Source organism: Tetrao urogallus, assembly GCF_951394365.1.
Source record: "Tetrao urogallus genome assembly, chromosome: 12".
In the NCBI taxonomy this organism is placed as follows: Eukaryota; Metazoa; Chordata; class Aves; order Galliformes; family Phasianidae; genus Tetrao; species Tetrao urogallus.
The window spans coordinates 18,942,463-18,961,498 of NC_136825.1; the positions used below are offsets into that span (position 1 = coordinate 18,942,463).

At 42.9% G+C, this 19,036-nt stretch overlaps 1 protein-coding gene across 3 annotated transcripts in view; it reads left to right on the top strand.

Moving 5' to 3' along the window:
• The window catches only part of CBFB (core-binding factor subunit beta), a gene marked incomplete at both ends in the record, with an annotated part of 40,193 nt that extends 21,500 nt beyond the window's left edge, over positions 1 to 18,693 (top strand). For 2 of the 3 annotated variants that reach the window (XM_079541472.1, XM_079541474.1), the window contains 3 exons: positions 796 to 912; positions 5,596 to 5,691; positions 18,625 to 18,693. In XM_079541472.1, the coding sequence (XP_079397598.1) occupies positions 796 to 912; positions 5,596 to 5,691; positions 18,625 to 18,693 (282 nt within the window). The remainder of the gene's footprint in view (positions 1 to 795; positions 913 to 5,595; positions 5,692 to 18,624) is intronic. The other variant, XM_079541473.1, reaches the window with a different exon arrangement.
• Between the last annotated feature and the right edge of the window lie 343 nt (positions 18,694 to 19,036).

A 19,036-nucleotide genomic window follows, 5' to 3' on the forward strand; every position in this document is an offset into this window, starting at 1 on the left:
TGTTAAACTTGTTTAGTGTTGTCTTTGCTGCTTTTTAAATTTCCTGTGTGGAGATAATCTCTGGCCTTTAGAAGGGGAAATGCTTCTATCACTGTATTAGCTTCTGTTATCCAGTAGGGCATTTTGCTCGTGCTCCGTTCTTGCTGCTGTTCAGGGCACTGTGCAGATTGAAGCCAAAGATGGGTTTTGATCATCTGGTGTTGCTGCATTTGAAAAGCCTTTCACAAATGCTGGCATACAGAAGGGAAGACTATTATTTTCAGCATGGTGTGCACATATAATGGATATCACTGAATTTTGGCTTGCGAAGTTGAGGGCTGAAACTGGTACTTGGTCCTGATTGAAAAAACTCACATGTGGAATAAAATGCAGTGGTTTTTGGGAGGAGGAGAGCATGCTCATCTAACCGTTTGAACATACTGTGAAGGATCTTCCCAGTCTGGCAGCATGCCACTCTCCTTGTGGCATGAAGGTAGGCTGGCAAGAGAAGTGGTTGCTTCAGTTTGAAAGCAGTAATGGAATTCTGACCAAATGCTGGTGCACGCCAGTTTATAGAATGAGAACACAGCTCAAATGTATTCCATCCAGTATTGCAGGCAGGAGTTACAGCGTTCATTTGATTAAAATGAGTTCTTGGAAAGGAGGCAGGAGAAGCCGTTAAGTGGAGTTTCATGTTACCAGTTGGCTTGGATGTTCTAAGAATATAGGCAGAAGCTTCCCGCATGGCTATTTTCATTGTGCAGGCATGTGTGTAATGCTTTTGAATTCACAGCAAATGTTTTGCTTTTATTTCAGGTGTACTTGAAGGCACCGATGATTCTCAATGGTGTCTGTGTAATCTGGAAAGGCTGGATAGATCTACAGAGACTGGATGGTATGGGCTGCCTGGAATTTGATGAAGAGAGAGCACAGGTAAGACAGCATGCCCAAGCTACTGTGCCTTAGGTGTTCCTCCTCCTCTGAGAAGCCCTGCAGTCAGGTAACAATTGCAAGTCCTAATTTGTGTGCTTTCAGCTTTCACTTAGTGTATGGATTGTGAAGAAAACCTGACAATACAGAAATTCAGAAATAGATGGCTGTAGCTAAACCAGCATTGTGATTAGAGCGAAGTGTTAAGAGCAGGAATGATCTGTAGCTTGCAACTTTGTGATGCTTCTTAGGACTGTTACTATGCTACAGAGTAATAAATCTGAAAGTATTTGAGAAGCTATTAGTATAGCTTGAAACAACTTCACTGGCAAGTCTTTTCTAGCTGATTACCTTTTTTGTTTCTTTTTTGTCAAAGTAACCTTTTTTGTTTTGTTACATGACGGAAAGGGGAAAAAACAAGAGGCACAGGGTGAGAGTAGGAAGAATGGGGCTTTTTTCTCGTAAAAGTGGTAGGCAGCTTTGTTAAGGTATGACAGATTTTGAGAAACTTACTTATCTCTGGAGGTCCCTTCCAACCCCTACAATTCTGTGATTCTGTGATACTTCCTATCTCCTGGCTTCCTGCTTCTGAAGTAACTTTTTCTAGCAGCTGAATCTTTGGATGTGCACAAGAACAAAAGTAGACTGAGAGGAATTCAATTTTTAAGTGCTTGTTACTTATATAAGCTTCCTTATGCATCTGTAGAGTTCCCTAATTTACTCAGAATTAAGACAGACCTTGTCTGTTCCACTCCGTGCATCTCTTTTTCAGCCATCCTCGGGGTTTCCCTTTTAGTCATAGCCACAATTGGTCACTCTTTTACAAGTGGGAACCTTTAAATTCTACTTAAATGCAAAGAGCACTTCTCTGTTACACATATGCAGAACTGGAGGTTATATTGATTAATTTGTCTCCATTCAAGAGCTGCAAGTATTCAAATCAGACTTTGTGTGGAGATGTGTAATTGTGGATCCTGGCCTTCCTCAGACTTCAGAAAACAATCTGTACATTAGATTATATTCATTTGACTGTGTTCTGCCTTAAATACAGGTACTGTGTGTCAAAATGGTGTCTTTGAAATAGCCACAGCTCTGTGTGCTTTCTTCGAGATGCCCAGAATCAATGGCAGTCTAATCTGAGAATAGTCCTTCCACCTTTAGTTTATGTGCAAAAAAAAAAAAAGAAGAAGAAAAAAAAAAAGCCACAGAGCCAAAGTTTTCCTTGAATGGTGCTGTTAGCTGCACACTCATTTCTTCCAGGGCTGAGAGTCGGCATTTGGGACAGCAAGGCTCCTGTTACAGCAGCGTTTTCTTTTAAAAAAAAAAAGCCAGTAACTTCTGTAACACCATGGATTAGAACTCCTCTGACTTGCACATTACGGTCAGATATAGTCCCCTGAGGATTGTGCAAGGAAAAATGCCTTGGTCCATGCCTGTTATGTTTGGTACGTGATGCTAAGTGGTGTGACTGAGCTGAGAGGAGACTGGCTGGGATGTGTGCTCAGGAGCTGACAGTGTCACTCATCTCCAAAACTGGATAGCTCCTGCAAGAAGAGGGAGGGTGAAGTGACCTTTGGGTTCCATTCTTCTCTTCTAATTTCATGACATGTTTTGCATGCTCTAGGGTTATTTTAGTTTCCTGATATGTATACTGTCTTAACTACATGGAAGAATTCTTTACAGGTGTCTTTGGGGAATATCTGTGCACTGAGCATGTGATTTGTTGTTTATTGTTTATTTTTTGAGGGGGAATTTGTGCATCTCCCAGGTGTCAGTGCTTTCTTAAGTTTCAAGTTCCGTGGTTACTGAGTGGAAGTACAGAGGGAGATTTGCACTCGATTATAAGTGTGTAATCTATTTTCAGTTTGTACTTCTGAGCATCAGCAGTTAAGTTTCTGTTAAGTGCAAGTTAGAGGAAAAAAAAATTAATGAGAATTTAAAAGGTGATATGTCAATTATATTGGTCTGTGTTTGTTAGTATTGTAAATCTTTTGCACTGTTTAGTTTCCCTTTATCTGTCATCTGCCTCCTTTCTTAAACGTTTTAATATGGCTGGTGGCAGTGGAGCTGACTGCTGACATTGATCCATACCTTACACTGGTGTCAGTGAGTTCAGGTGCTTCCAGCTGTGCAGCACAGTGCCTGCAGTGCTCCTGCTTTTGCCATGTGAGTCTTAGCAGCATTCGTTGTCCCCCTGCCCACCACCCCTGCTGTTTTGGGGAAAGCTTGCTGTATGCCAATCTAGTGCTCTTGCATTTTCCTGTCTCTTACCACTTCTTACTAGTGCTGGGATCAGGTATGTTTTCTCCTTGTTGCCACGGTTTTTGAAATTCTATCCTTCAGCAGGTCAGAAAATGCCTCAGGAAGGAAAGCTACATGCCCAGTGAAATACTTCAATTGTAACTTTTAAGCTACCATTCTTTCTATTTAATTCACAGCAAATTAATGTCTCCCTCCTAAGCAGCTTCGCCTTCTGTTACTGGGGGCCTTGGTTCAGCTGCTCCTTCAGCCTTCTTTCTGTTGGGCTAACAGAGTGCTTGGGTACCTTCTCCATCCAGCACTGCAGTATCCCTGAGTTTGCTGTTTGCCTGGAGCCTCATTAAAAGACTGTTTTTTGTCTCCACTACTTTTGTGTGTCTTCTGTAATGCAACATTCTTGCTATGTAGCTTCTGTAGTTGAAGTTGTTCTTATAAAGGCTTGTCCTGCTGAGCTGTTGTGGTGGGAGCTGTGGGTGTGAGTAAGCCTCTCCTTTGTGGGTTTTGTTTCCCTGGCTGAGAGGCTGTTTTGCCCCATTTTTGTATTGATATGGTTCATGTTTTGCAAACTCTTTTCATCAGTGGGCTCCTGTCAGAAGTATTGCTCCTGAATAAAACTAGGGTGGATGGATGATTGGGTTTCCTACCTCCAAATTTGCTGGGCTGTAATTGCCAGATTTGGCTGACATTTGAAGAAGGATAGTTAAACTTCTGTTGTTTGAGCTTCAGAGAAGTTCAGTTTCTTTTGTAGTGCATCTCTGAGGCCAAAGCAGGATCTTTTGATACATATATTTTTTACTTAAAGTTGCATTCTGATGCTTTTTTTCCCTTTCATTTGACATTAATAAACCAGCTGTCAGTATGTGTTCATTCTGGATGTCAACAAACTGATTCTTCTCTGAAATTCTAATTCAGCTTTTTTTGGTTTACAACCACGTTTAAAAAAATCTCGTGGCTGAGGCTGTGTAGCTTTTTATTACATGACCACTTCAAGTGATGGTAAAATGCAAAAGTCTCGTACAGAAAAATCTGCTTTCGTTTAAGTCTGTCCCCTCAAAAGTGAGAGGGTAACGATGACGTATGGAGCTGCTGTACACCAGAAAGAAGGCAGCTTCTCTGCCATCATCAGAGAGACAAACTTAGCTCATACTTTATCTCTTCTGCTTTACTAAGAACAATATCACCTTTTACTGCGAGACCTCAGCTGCTACATGCTGCGTGAACATTGAGGTATCTATAAAGGGCCGAATTCCACTTTTAAAAATAAGTCAGACTTCTCTTATGGGCAGCTTTAAAGATTGCCTTTGAGTGCAGCTTTCCAGGGACCTGGGTGCAGTTATTGACTGACAGCTGTTTGTCCCTATCTGTGCTAGGCCACGAGGGGCCCTCACTCACATCACTTCACAGAGCGCCTTCCAGGCAGCGTGATTGTGCCGGGGGCGAAAAAAGCAATTGAATGTTCTCTCAGCCTAAAGACGTTTGAACTGAAATTAAAAAATTTATGCACTTAGTCCCTTGGTGTTTTAATATTTAGTTGGTTTCTCACAGTGGTTTTGTCCTCCAACAGTCAAGGTTAGGATTGTTACTTTCAGGAGAACTGCCGGCTTGAAAATAATGTGTGTACGTGGGAATGACGAGCAGAGATAGCAGTGGTGATAGCTGGAAAGTTACGAGGAGAGAGAAGTAATGCTGTTTGTCCCTTACTGTCTTCATGATATTTTGAGCATTAGTTTATTAGAGGTATTTTCATGCATAATCTACATCATGCATAATTCTCTTGAAAAGAAGCAACGAAGTTGTTGAAAAACTGTAGGCTTTCCTCTGCATGTATGTGTGTCAGTGGTGGAATAGTTTCTGCCCCATGTTTTTCAGCTAAATTTAGGTTATTTAAATACATAAGGTTTATAAATGTTCATATTGGTGCACCTTCCACAGCTTTTGATGAAATTGAGGGTTTAATTACTCTGTAACTTGGATGTAAATTTTTAAATGGGAAGTAATTAAATTACCATTGTATATGTCGTGATGCTAATGAACTCTCTCAGTATACCTGTGGATATTGTTTTCACAATTACTTTTGTAAGGCAGTAAAGTGCGTTGCCTCTTTCACCTAACTTCTGAGAATTCCTAGCTTTCAGAAAATTTTGCAGCATTTAAAATGACTTCTGACAAGCCGTTCTCCTTCTAACATGTATTTAAGTGATAGCTGTAGCTGTACTGTAGCTTTGGCTGCTTCTGCTGTAGTGATGAAGGTAGGTAGTAACTCCTTACCTTACAATTAGCAGCTGCTAGAACCGATCTGTGATCTAGCTGCTTCTGTAAGACACGCTTGTCTTTACTGTCAAGCAATCCCTAATATTCAAAAGAAAGGTTTGTCTGATGGAAATGAAGGTAACCTTCTGTGTCGCTTGTTGTCGTGTGGTTTGGTAGCAGGAGGATGCATTGGCACAACAAGCCTTTGAAGAAGCTCGAAGAAGAACCCGTGAATTCGAAGACAGAGACAGGTCTCATCGGGAGGAAATGGAGGTGAGGGTTTCACAGCTGCTGTCAGTAACTGGTTAGTACTTTCCCAAAACTTAAGATTGTTTTTTAATTTGTGTGTATAATGTTGTGGATTTTGTTTGTTGTCCAGTTTTGTCGTGTACCAATTACAAAATGTGTTGCTTCCAACTTTTCTAAAAACAAAAACAATTCCAAATGTTTGAAGTCTTGTCAAGAATTCTGATCTCTAGCCTTTTATTCCTCTCTGTAGATGATCAAGTGGGTACTTGAGCTGTAAGGCTATTCTTGTTCACTGCCACATCTCTAGCAGATATGGGGGCATCTTTTGCATGAACACAGAAGAAGCTTGAGGAAATGCTGGCAGATTATTTTGTAGCTGGCTATTTTACACTATGGAAAACATTACCACTGACCTTAATCACGTGCTACAGTCTGCTTTCTTCCACAGGTTGTGCTTTCTTTTCCTCTTGCTGGTTCTTACTGATGGGGAGTCTCACTCCCCTCCTCCATTTCACTGATACGGCTCTCACTACCCTGTGCTTTGCTTCTTTAGGGCCCCACAGTCTTAAATCTTTTTTTTATTAGAGCAGAAATTACTGGGATTAAGAAAAGAGGAGCCAGAAAAGGGAATGGAAACCAGCTGCTCTAAGATGTTAGAAAGACAGGAGCTGTAAGAGGATGAGTGATGTATAAGGAGAGTTGGCAAGTTAAGACAGACTGTAGGTCAACCAGAGACAAGGGATGAAACTGAAGGAGTTTGAGTTTGTCTCCCTTACTACTTTTCTTTCTTACTCCCTGTTTAATCAGCATGGTCTGACCTGAATTGTAAGATGGCCTGGGTTAGAAGGCACATTGAAGATCATGTAGTTACCATCCCCCTGTTGTAGGCTAGTTGCCATCCATCAGCCCAAGCTGCCCAGGTCCCCATCCAACCTGGCTTTGGGCACCTCCACGGATGGATCATCCTCAACTTTGCTGAGCACCCTGGACCAGGCCCTCACATCCCTTGCATGAAGAATTTCCTCATAACATCTAATCTAAATCTCTCCTCTTTTCATTTAAAACAGTTTCACTTATCCTATCGCTGTAAGGCAGCGTAAGAAGTTGGTCTCTCTCCTACTTACAAGTTCCCTTCAAGTACTGGAAGGTCACGGCGATGTGTCCTAGGTGCGTTCTCTCCCCCAAGCCAAACAAACCCAGCTGCCTCAACCTATTTTCATAGGAAAGGTTCTCCAGCCCTTTGGTCATCTTCATGTCCTCCTCTGGACCCACTCCAACAACTCCATGCCTTCTTGTGCTGAGGGCTGCAGGCTTCAGTGCAGTACTGCAGGTGGGGCCTCTCAAAGGCAGAGCAGAGGGGGACAGCTGCCTCCCTGCCTGCTGCTGGTGTGAGCAAACATGACCAATCTGCTGCTACTCGTGTTTTTAGAAAGCTTTGTTACTGCTAAGCTGCTTTTCTTTTGGCTGCACTGATAGTTGAGGTGGTTAAACAGACTTTTTTCTTCCAAGTGACAGTGGAAGACACTGAGCATGAAAGTGAGGAGGAGAGAAAGATTCAGAGAATAATGCCTGTCACTTTGAAGAGATTGCCAGAGTTGTTCTTGCTGACACTGACATGGCCAGGTCAGATGTCAGCTGTGTAAAGATAAAATCCTTGCCTTTGTACCACTGAATCCTTGGAATATCTGGACAACCTGGATCATTTTTGTTTCTGTTGCATCATAGCTGGAAACTGTGACTTCAAAAGGAAGGTAGAGTCTTAAAACTGTTTGTAGATATCTGAGGCAGCTTGCCTTAATTTTAACTATGTTGTAGGAACTTGAAGGCCAGCCTTACATCTTTTACTTACATCAAGCTTTATTTACTTTCCTTTGCTACACCCTTCTTATCTGTTCCTGCTAACTAAATGCTTAAAGTTTGGGGGTTCTTTGAAAAAGGGAAAAAAAAAGATTTCCTTGAACTTCTGCAGTTCTGTGGGGTTTGATTCTTCAAGTGTAGAAACCCCTTATTTGCAGCTAAGATGCACAGAAATTTTCAACTAAGAGTGAGATAGAGGTAATATCAAGCATCTGGCTCTTCATAAGGGACATCAAAGCTTGTGGCAGTAAGATGCAAACAACATCCCTGGCCAACTGCAGGAGCTGGATCCAATAACTTCTGAAAATTGTCTCTCTCCTTAATAGGACAGCAAGCAGTTGTTATTAAATGATGTCATTATTAGCTGCCAGGACCCATTTTTCTCTTAAAATAAGAATAGTCATTTTCTCATCTCTGAAGCACTGGCATAGATCACCTACAGAAAGGAAGAAAAGGACAAATAGATATCTGGAAGCGTGTTTAAGCAGAATGGAAAAGTTTCCAGATTCAAAATTAATTTGTGATGTCAAATGCTGATGTTTTTTCAGTAATTGCAACACATTTTGTTATGTGTGCTTCATTTTTTTTGTGTTACTGTGTATGTTTTAATGCATATAACCACTCTGGGTCTCAAGACTGCACGAAAATCACAATCTGGGGGCTAGGGTATAGATTTACAGTGCATTCCTCAAGAGGAATCAGGTTTCCAAGTCGGGCATTGTTTGCCTGACTTTCACAGCAGTCGTATTCTAATGCAACATTCAGGCAGGATCAAATGAACCTTAATTAGAAAGCACTTAAATGAGGAGCTTGTGATCATCATAAAATTCTGAATAGAAAGGAAGGCATAACCGCATTCACGTTTGTTGTATTTTCCTGAATTTTCCTATGCTCACAATGTTGATCAGCTTGGAAACGCAGCTCAACAGTTACAGAATATTGCAGACTGTTTCGGTAGGTCCGACTGTGTCTTTGGCTGCAGCACAGAGATGGTTGCACTTGAAGGTTTTTATAGGGCAGTTAGAAGTGGTGGATGCTAAGCACGCCGAGTGAATTTTGGTTTGTTGTGCTCCACACAGAGCTCCCCACAGCATAGACTTTGTAATGTTACATGTTTCGCTGTTATTCTTTATTATTCTTCAGGTTTTTCTTTCCTGCTAAGCATGGCATGGACAGTGCAACTTGAAATTGCCAGACTTGGAACAGGATCTCATCAGCATTAAGGATTACTTTAGGAATTGCGACACTGTCTGTAAAAAGCAGATTTCCTACTGTAGAATTAAAGGCATTTCAGCTTAATAGAGACCAGATTCTGTTTCGGTGGGGGAGGGAAGGAGAATCCTGCAGTATTCCACCCACTCTTATCCTAAACAGACGTGCCAGCTCTTTGGAAACATTCATCCGTCCAAAGCCTGGCAGCATCTGAAAGTGATCAGATTCAATTCCTTATTTATAAAGTTTATTGTAGGGGAAAAAAAACTCCTACCCTTAAGTCTCACTGTGGAGTTTTAAAACAAAGTTGTATATTTTTGACTAGGAGTGATCCCAGCAAAGCTTGTTGAATCGTTTGAGTGGGGGTGGTAAATTGTTCCAAGTTGGGGTGGTAAGACTTTAAAAAGGGGAAAAATAGCAAGTGAGTAACAACTTAGGAATAATTACTTTTCTAATTTTAATTGTTTCCTCTCTTATTCATAAAAACAGAAAAACCCAAAACAAACTCACCCCTCAGCATGCTGTGAAGTTTGTTTGCCCTCCTTTTGTCACGTAGTGTGCTTCCTATTGATGGTTTCAGTAGCACAACAGATCCCCATTTTGGTGAGGAAAGGATTGGTAGTGCCTGGTAGGTCATGCTCCATTTTCCAGAAGTGTTTTGGTCCAGCTACAGCATTCATCCCAACACGAGTAAGGTGTTATACTGTGGAGTGAGAGTGGATTTAAGCAGTTTGCTTCAAGTTTTTAGGTTTTTCCTAGTTGAAACGTGTCCTGCTATACTTCTGGTGTGTTTCGCTTTTTAATATAAGATGGATTTGCTTTCTGTCAGTGTATGTAGGTTGGTCACATCAGATACCACAAATCTTACCTCACTGCACTCAGAGCTCCTCTGTTTCAGAGATGCTTTTGAAGTCAGTGAGTGTTTTTAATTAATGCCTTCAAAATTAATAATGTATTGTAATGGCTTTCACTTTCCACAAAAGCACTGGAATGCTGAGGCAGTAAATATTTAATGATGCACACGAAGAAGGACCTTATCCCCAGGTAAAGCATATTTGCAGTGAGTTATTTACAAATAAATAACTGTATGAAGTTCCATGGAGCTGTGTAGCAAACTTACCCTCTCTAGTGACTTCCTACCAAGTGAAGGCTGACTTTGCTTTCCAAAGCAAAGTACCACATCAGGCAGAAACTGAATTGGAAATATCTATGCTTTGTTTCCCTCAGCCAAACTAATAAGAGAAGGGAGGGAGGAGGAACGGCGGTGAGGCAGGCGCATCTCTGTATCCCTTTTTCTTGGCTGGAAGAGCTGGTATGAGTGTGTTCTGCTGTCGGTGTGGTTGCAGCATGAATGACCAGAGTAGGGGTCACAATAAGAGGTGTGCTGTGGAAATTACTGTGAGGCTGCAGACTGGAAATACCTGAACCTTCTAGTAAGAACTTGGCTTTTTATTCTGCATTCTGACACAAACTTTGCTACGCTGTCCAGAATGACTTAGGGAGGTTTCAGCAGCCCCCAGTTGGTGAGGCCAGGAGCAGCAGCAGCTCGGAGTGATGCTCAGCCCAGGAGGGCAACGAGTGAGGGCTGCACACCAGAGCAGAAAGTAGGAAGCCGTGGACTCTCAGCAAGGTAACGAGAGGAGGATATTTGTTTGCAGATACTTTTTGTGAAGGCTTGTTTTGCATGGGCAAACCATGGCTTTAAAATGGAAGCAAAGTTGCCTGAGCGCAGTTTGCTCTACTCTTACTCTTGTGCCCGGCTGATTGTGCTCTGTGGATTGCTTTATTTGGGGCTGAGTTGGATCCGTTCTCATTTTTCCAACACAATTTGCTCAACAGGCATTTTGGAAATGGGCTGTTTTTCACATTACTGCCATGCTTTTTATTTTAGCGACGCTGCAAGGAGAGAGGCAGAGTGCTCTGCTCTTCTGTGCAGAGCAGCCCGGCACTGTGTCTGTTTGTGGTCTTGTGCTAAATATAAATTACACTAATGGCAAAGCAGAACCATTTTAGGAAACTGCACGAATTTCTCATTTTTAAAAACGTCCACGTTTTGCTGAGGAATGAAATGTTTTGAGGCTTTTTGTTGTTTCTTTCAGTGGAAATCCCCCTCGATAGAAATCACCGAAAATTAAACATAATAAAAATTGTCACAAACTTTAAATATTCAATCCTGTGATGGATTTCTGCACACTGACCGGTGTGTGATGGGAATTAGGAGTTGAAATGAGAAGTATTCACTGAACTGTGCTCAAGTTGTGAGCTCTCTAAATAAAACAAGATTTTATTAAAGAAATGCATACAGTTCACAACTGAAACAGAATGAAGTAGGAGGACTGATTTTCTTCCGAAGTTCTAAGTGATGGAGTTATTTTCCCTTCTTAAAGAAAGGGGAAACTAATATCAAACTATCAGTGCAAACAAGTGCCTTAGCAGTAGGTCTTTTGGTCAAGTGTAATTTGCTTCAGCAAAAATATAACGTGCTGATCGGTTTCTCTTTCTATTTGTTTCGTGGCAAATTCTGACTTGAGGTTTTTTTCCCCTGAAAAAATTAATCTCGAATGAACTTAATTACTGCCTATTGCGTGTACTGTCCAAAATGACAGAAAACGAGATGAAAATACTCTAAACATTAATAAAGCTTTTCGGGCACGAAAGAAATCCAAACTGTTACTTCTCTGAATGCAGTCGGTAGCGCAGTCCTGGGGTGTGTGGATATATAGGATATAATATATGAGATGCATGTATGTTCCATATTGCATACTGCATAACTGAGTGGAAAATATGAAGGCTGGTGTGTGGACGTGTGGTGCCCAGCAGGGCTGTGTGCTGTAAGCCCTGTGCCCCTGGGTTGCAGTGGTGTGGCCGTGCTGTGTCACAACTTCTGACCAGCAGATTGTTTTTTTTCTAACATAAGCATTCCAAAGCACTTCTTACAAAACTATTTGTGCTGCACAGAATCAATGCTGGATATAGCACAGAGGAGATCGATCTTGCAAATCGGGGAATACTGTAATATAAGCATCTTATTTCAGTCAATGAAGGTTAGAAAGGGGCTGAGCAACAGAGGGATACGGTCTAGAGGTAATCAATATTAATTATAAATTTATAACCTCTGTACCAGCCTTCAAATAATGCTGCCTAAAAGGAAACGTTCCAAGCCTTTCTCAAGTTTTCCTACGAAAGTTAAAATTCAACTAGTCTCTACTTGAAGCTTGTAAGATCTGTTCACCTGCTTTTTGCTTTATCAGCTTGTAATTTTAGTCCAGTTACTATTGTGGACTGAAATCTTCAGCTTTGTGGTGACTTTTAAACAAAGATAAAAACAATTGCAGTGATCTCAGGCAAGAGGGTGCATTGGGAATTGGTAACCAAAGTGTACACACTTGGTGTGGTTGTGCATGGTACGTAAAGCAGCCGTGTGCACTGTGAGGGAGCAGTGCCTGCTTTTGGAAGCAGCTGTCTGGCAGCTTGGAATGGAGTCCTGCCTGAGGTGGGTGCTAAATGGTTCTAATCCGTAGGCTTTGTCAAGAAAACTGTGTTCTGACTGAGAAAAAGCAGTGAAATTGGATACATAAATTAAAAAGCAATGAGTGTAGAGCCTGAAAACTGTTCCCTAAGGACTTCAGCCAGATATCCAGATCTCCTACCAAATTTGAAAGTGTCTTCTTTTCTTTGAATAATACGAGTGGTGCTTGCTGTATTTAAGAAAGGCCTTTCCCATCCCAGGTTGAAGTGAAAAGGAGAGGTGTCAGCACAGTGGGCATTACAGCCCTAAATCAAGCTACCCTTAGGCTGGAGGTAGGCCACCGCATCCCACGCAGATACCTACACCTGCTGGGAGTGCAGGGGAAGTCATGCACCTTCCTGACTTCCAGCAGCTTACAGACGTGGTATGTAGTGATGAGGGGATCCTCCTGCTGCTGTTTCTGAAGTGAAGCCCCTCAGATCTGAATCGCACAGGGTGCTCCTGCAGGTCTGTGCTGGAGGAAGGTCTATTACATATCAAACGTAGCTCTTAGTGGGTTGTATTGGCCTGGGTTTGCTGACATGAATTCTGAGAGTGCTGATCTTTCCCTCCCCCACTCTTCTTTTCAGTACTGGGCAGTAAGCTAAGGGTACTGGGAATGGAGGCATGGCCAGCAGCGCAACCTTGTGCGCATCACAGGGGAGGAGCAGTCATTAAGCAGACCCTTCTGTTTGTTGCTTGGTTGGAAGCAGTCATTTTTCTAAGTATTGCTGTCTTTGCTTCCACTTGTTTGGGTGTTGTTTTTCTTTCTTTCTTATTCTTTTTTTTTTTTTTTTTTTTTTTTCCTGTGGTCGTATGCTTTTTAGAAAAGTATCTGTGATGTATTCTCAGATTTTTTTTAATCCTTTTCAGAAGGTTGACAGTCCTTCTAAGAGAATCCAAATGTTCACTGTTTAGTTTTTCATAACATAGCTTGATCTTTCACTTATTTAGTAAATTATAGATGATAGATGCCAAGGCACATAATGCATCTGCTCTGTCTGCTTCAGCAGCATGGGTCTGCCAGAAGGCAATTAAGAATTGCAGTGGAGTTGTCTGTGGAAAGAGTTTATTTTGGCTACTCTTTGTGGCAGCCCTTCTTCAAACTATCTTCCTTTTCCTCCCTACCCTCCACCAGTGTCCCAAGTCTACATGCCATGCGTTTAGTTCTGCTGCTGATTTCACTGCCTAGCATGCAGAGGTCCTTTATTTTTGATTGCTCATAGAAAGTGAGGCCCTTCCTCCTTACAGCTCTGTCCATCCTTTCTAAATTTACCTCCAGCTTTCCCATTTCTGCTTTCTCAGAGCTGTTGTCACATAATGGGACTGCATTATCTTTTCTTGCTGAACTTGTGGTAGAGGTGGGTGGTGGTCTCAAGTATGTCCCAGAGCTCTGTCTGAGAAGCTTCAGAGTTGGGATGCCCAATGGAGAGAAGAATCTCAGTGTACAGGTTGGTCTTGAAAGTGACCCCCACCCAACACACGCTTTTGACAAGTCATGTATGAGGAGCTGCACAGCGTTTGCTGTGTGGTTTGAGGCCAGCAGAGTGGTAAAGGGTGTTACATCTGGAAACTAAGGAGATTTGGTGCAAATAGGAATGGCAGGAGTACTTAGTTGCATTTTTCAATTGTTTTCATGAATAGAGTATGGTTACAGACACTCAAAGACAGCTTGAAGAGTTTTATTGACAGTGTTGAAAATGTGACCACCATAGCATGGGGCAGGGTCGGATGCTTGGAGGAGGATGCTGGTGTCTTAAGTGTGCTGACATCTGGAGGAGCTGCTTGTCTTCCTCCTGAACTGCCGCGATGCCTACATCTGTTTTACCCAAGTATCCCAATGAAGCAGTGAAGCACAATTGCTGTCCAAAAGAGTCACCATTCTAAGATGATGACTTCAAGCTGTCTCATTTACTGGGAAGAAAAAATAATACTACCACATTGCATTCTCAGAATGACTTTCAGCCTGTTCTGATCACCTTATACTTGGGCTTGGGAAGATTTTGGACATGCACAGTTGAAGAGAGCATTGCTGTTAGAGCATTGCTGTGGATGCTCCTTGCCATGGATGGCCTTTGTTTATCATCAAATCAAAATGATTATCAGTAGCTTTTACCTTGTCTGTTATTCCTCTGTTTCATCAGCCCATGAGTTCAGTGTAAATAGATCTAGACTAGAAACGTACAGGAGGTTTTGCAATATTTTTTTTGTTTGTTTGTTATTTGGTTGGTGTTTTTTGTGAATTCATTCCTGCAATTCTTTTGGTTGGTCATCATGCTGTCTCCTCCATTTGAAATGGCTTGTGGCCAGTTGTAATTCCTTCCGTATTGCAGAAGTGTTACAGAAGATTTGCATGGTTTCATGTGCTGAAAGCTGAATATTTTTGGATATTGAAAGTCCCTGTGTGTCCATCACAATTAACCATTCAGTTTTGTGATATTTGGAAGGAAGCTGCCATTTTGTCACAGGAGAGTCACAACTGCAATGGGATCCACGTACTATTTACGACTGACTGTTTCACAAAACAACAGCTGAGCAACATTCAAGGTAGTCCTCCTTCCAACTTCAATCAGCGTTTAACTGAAAAATGAAATACAGTGAGATAAGATGGATCACTGCTGTTTTCTCATGACTCACTGTGCATGACTCATGGCAGGATACTCTGCTTCCCAATGGCAAAGACAGATGCATCTCTTTTAATTGAAGCAGGTCTCCTTAATCTTCGGGAACCTGAGCTCATTCTTCATAGAGATGCTTCTGCATGGCTTCACGAGGTATGTGTTTCAGAAGTTACAGCAGAAGCTGCAATTCAGTGGATTGATTAGCTGTGCTGAGAGTTCTGGCAACGCCATTCTCACATCTCTAGAAGGAACCTCTGTCTTCCTGTGACAAACTGAGCAGAACCACCAGATGACTGCCACACTGGTGGTCATGTTCCTGCCACAAACGAGCGTTAGAACACTTGTGGCATTCTTGTGAAAGCTGTTTTTTTACTCTTTGTCAGTGGCCAGAAATATCACCCAGTTCCTGATGCTCTGCTGCGTCCTCGCTGTCTGCACACAGTGCAGGGGGATTTCTCCGGTTCTTCACCAGTGGTTTTAATTTTCAGCTGCATATGCATGTGGTGCTCTTAGCACATTGAGTGCTGCTGTGGTGGCTGCAAACCATGCCTGTGCACCTTGGTGCAGCAGTGAGTGGCGTGTTCCATGTGTGCACTCCTGCACTGTAGTGCCACATGAATAAACAAGGGCTCCTGAGTGAGAGACAGCTGTCATTCCAGCACGGGGCAGTAAACCCCCTTACTGAAATGCAGAGCTGCACCTTTATCCACGCATGCTTCCTATGAAATACTGCAGTGAGTGCTCTCGGTATGTTTGGGGGTGATTTGTCATGCCTCCTGCCCATCACTAAAAGGGCAGATCTGGCAGCCATTCAGTAGTGGCTTCTGCAAACCCTACAAGTAGCAGTGATCTCATGAATCACGTGAATTCTTTCATATGTCCTGAAAGAAAATGTCCTGATTCCATGAAAGAATATGTCCTGCCGCTTTAGGCAGAGCGTAAATGCAACCATATGCCCTTACTTTGGAGTCTTTGCTGAAATTTGACAATACAATTACTGTGCATATGGTTTCTTTTCTGAAAAAGCAGCTCTGTTACTTTTAAAGCAGGAGAATAGCAGTAGTGAACTTGGCTTTTTCTCCAGTAAGGGTGAGAAGTGTGTGAGTACAAAACAAAACCAGTGACTAGATGGGTACTGCTGGGATTTTGGCAGCACTTCATCAAAGAGCACGTGCCTTTGTTTCTTCTTAAAGACGTGGGGAGCAGTCAGGAGCAGAAGAAATCTTGGTACAGTCTGGTCAATGGCAGAAGGATATGCGAAGTGGAACTGTTGCTCCTTGGTTAATTTTAGTACAGCTCTCAGTGCAGAAGCGTCTGTTCAGACACACAGAACGGCCGTGCTGTGTTCAGGAGAGTCTTTACATCACAGTTGAGTTTTCTCTTGAAGAAAAAGAAATGAAGTGTGGGGTTCTTCATCGTTAACTTTTCTGTGGTTATGCTGAATGCAAAACTGAATGATTCGGGTTTACAAATGTGAAAATCTCAATTAAGTACAGTTTCCCATAGTTCTGTATCTCTACAAAGAAAGCAATTTGCAGATGTCCTTCAGGGGCTGGAAGGAGTATGCCATCAGGATTTAGAATCTCCTGCACTGTATGTCATGACACCCACTTGTTTCACTGTGATCATTCACATTACTGAGAGGTCTGTGGGTTTGTGCTGTGATGCTGGCTGCTGTTTTTAGGGCTGTTCTGCATGTGTGAGCGCCGCACCACTGGTCATAGTGGCTGAGGGAAGCATCAACAGAACAGAGCGAGAGGATGATCTGACCCATGAGTAACAAAAATCCTGCATCAGTCCAATTTCTGTACTGGATATGTAAGTGCAATAGGTGCCATCTGTGGTATTCAAAATAGTGTTTCCAAAGCAGTAATGGCAGTGCGACCACCAAGAAGGTCAGGAGGGAATATCTCCTCTGGAAACGTGCTGATGAGTACAGGGTTTATTCAATGAACTTTGTGTGTGTCAGGATGGGATTATTGCACAGAACAGGAAAATGTAGCTCCAGTATTTCAATGGGGGAAGGAAGCTGGGCTTCTCCTCCTCCTTACAGCTGAAGCTAGCCAGTCGTGCTGGAAGCACAAAGTCAGCCAGATGAGGGAGGGAGGGCAGGAGGGAGGGAGAAGAGAGCAGGGAAAGAGCCGCCCGCATTAGAGAGCGTGGTGTTGGCAGCGGCTGAAGGGCTTGGGGCTGGCAGCCGAGCATGGGAGGAACAAGCAGCGTGCTGTGAGCTGGGGTAACCGCTGCTGGCGGGAAGGCTTCCTCTGTGTCAGTAAGTGTGACTCAGAAGGGTCGGGAGCACCGCAGAGCAGCGTCGTGTCACCGTTAGTCACAGGCTGGCTGAACTGCTCGCATTGTTCTGTGGCACCGTGGGAACGCAGGGATGCTCAGACGGCGAGCGGCCGCAGTGCTGCTGCCCGCGTTTGGGCCGTGCTTGCCTTTCACCAATGCACAGAAGGCTTTCTGAAGGAGAGAGGCGTCACTCCTTTGTCATAGTACTATTTGTTTGGGGCTTTGTTTTTTATTGTTTCTCATTGGAGAATGCAGTTCTGAAGGCCTGCATGTGGCAGCTCGCTGCGGCCGGTGCAGCTCGTGGGGCTCCTTGCAGCAGTGAGCGCCAGCAGCTGAGAGCACAGCCCTGTTGTGGTGATTGCTGCAGGGCAGCGTGCCAGCTGTGCACCCCGTGAGCACAACACCCAGGTGTTGGCACTAAAGCACTGTAAAGTATGGCTAGGATTAAGAGAGTGATAGAACACTTCTCCTAGACCAGAAGCACCGCCTGAAAATTGAACTATATGAATGGCTTTGTAAGCATTTACTTGCATTTCTGTTTGCTGCTTGAAGGCGGCCTGCTTGTGCACAGAGGAGAAAACTCAAAATCCTGGGGTTATGCCTCTGAAAGAGGAGGGGCATAGTGTTCAGTTGCAGGAGAAGTGATGCACAGCTGCCCGCAGAAAGCTCTCACCCACAGTAGGGCAGCTGGGGCTCCTTGTCTGCTGTGCCCTGCCACAAACCTTCCTGGTGGATGGAGGTCAGGTCCTCCTTGCCTTAGAGGAAACACAGCACACTTGTGATCCGCAGCATGTGTCTGTGGGATTGCTGTGCTGGGAGAAGTGGGGAAGCTAGCTGTGTGAATATTTGATTGCCAGGTGCAGAAAGCAGGTAAGTGTTTTGTACAAGCACTGATCAATACTGACCCATTCAAATTGTGTCAAAAGCTCTCCTTGTTTAAAGGAGAGTTGATGCTAATTTTTTTAATACGGGGACTCAACCATCAGAACCAAAGTTTTCTTAAGTTTTGTATTATTGCTAACTTTACTGGTGCACTGAATAGTATTACTCCAGTGAGTGTGTTCTGACAAAAATATGAGCGTGTTTGTCAGTCTGCAGGTTCAGCTGTGCTGTTTTGTTGGTGTATGTCTCTCTGTTCCATAACAAGCTAAAGAAGATGTTTGCCACACGCACACGCTGGGGGGAGATCTCTATGGGGATGCCGTGAAGCATCTGCCGTACTCTGCCATGTTGGTATTGTAATCTTGACCCTGAGACCGTGTGCAGGAGAGGGTAACAGAGGAAGGGAACCTCACAGTGAAGAACTCGCTGTGGATGGAGGGGCGGAAGCCCTGCCTTGCTGCTCTGAAATTACTGTGTTTCTGGCTTCAAACTGTTTGTTTTTTTGACGTGTGCTTAATGTGCTTATGAAACGAACTGATGATTTGAGTCATTTTGTTAATCCTAAACATGTGTTTATTAATGCAGGCAAGAAGACAACAAGACCCTAGTCCTGGATCCAACCTAGGAAGTGGCGATGATCTCAAACTACGTTAATCAGCATCAGCAGTGCCATGGGTCTGCAACATACATTGCTTCTACTTGGCAAAGGATTGAATAAAGACCAGAAACTGTGATAACTGGGTATATTATGGTCTGTTTCCTGACCTGCGGCAGTCAGAACCACCGTGAACTGCCATGGTTTGCACTATGTTTATGTTACGATACCTGCATTTCCCATGTTAAGCATGTAGCCAGTGGCAATTTGAAATTTTGTTTTTCTATGCAAACTTATTTTTGTTGGCACTATTTTAGTGAAATGGAAACTTATGCAGCTATAAAAACTTTTTTTTTCTCAACTGTAATAAAAATTGTCACTTAAAAATAGGTCAAGATATTA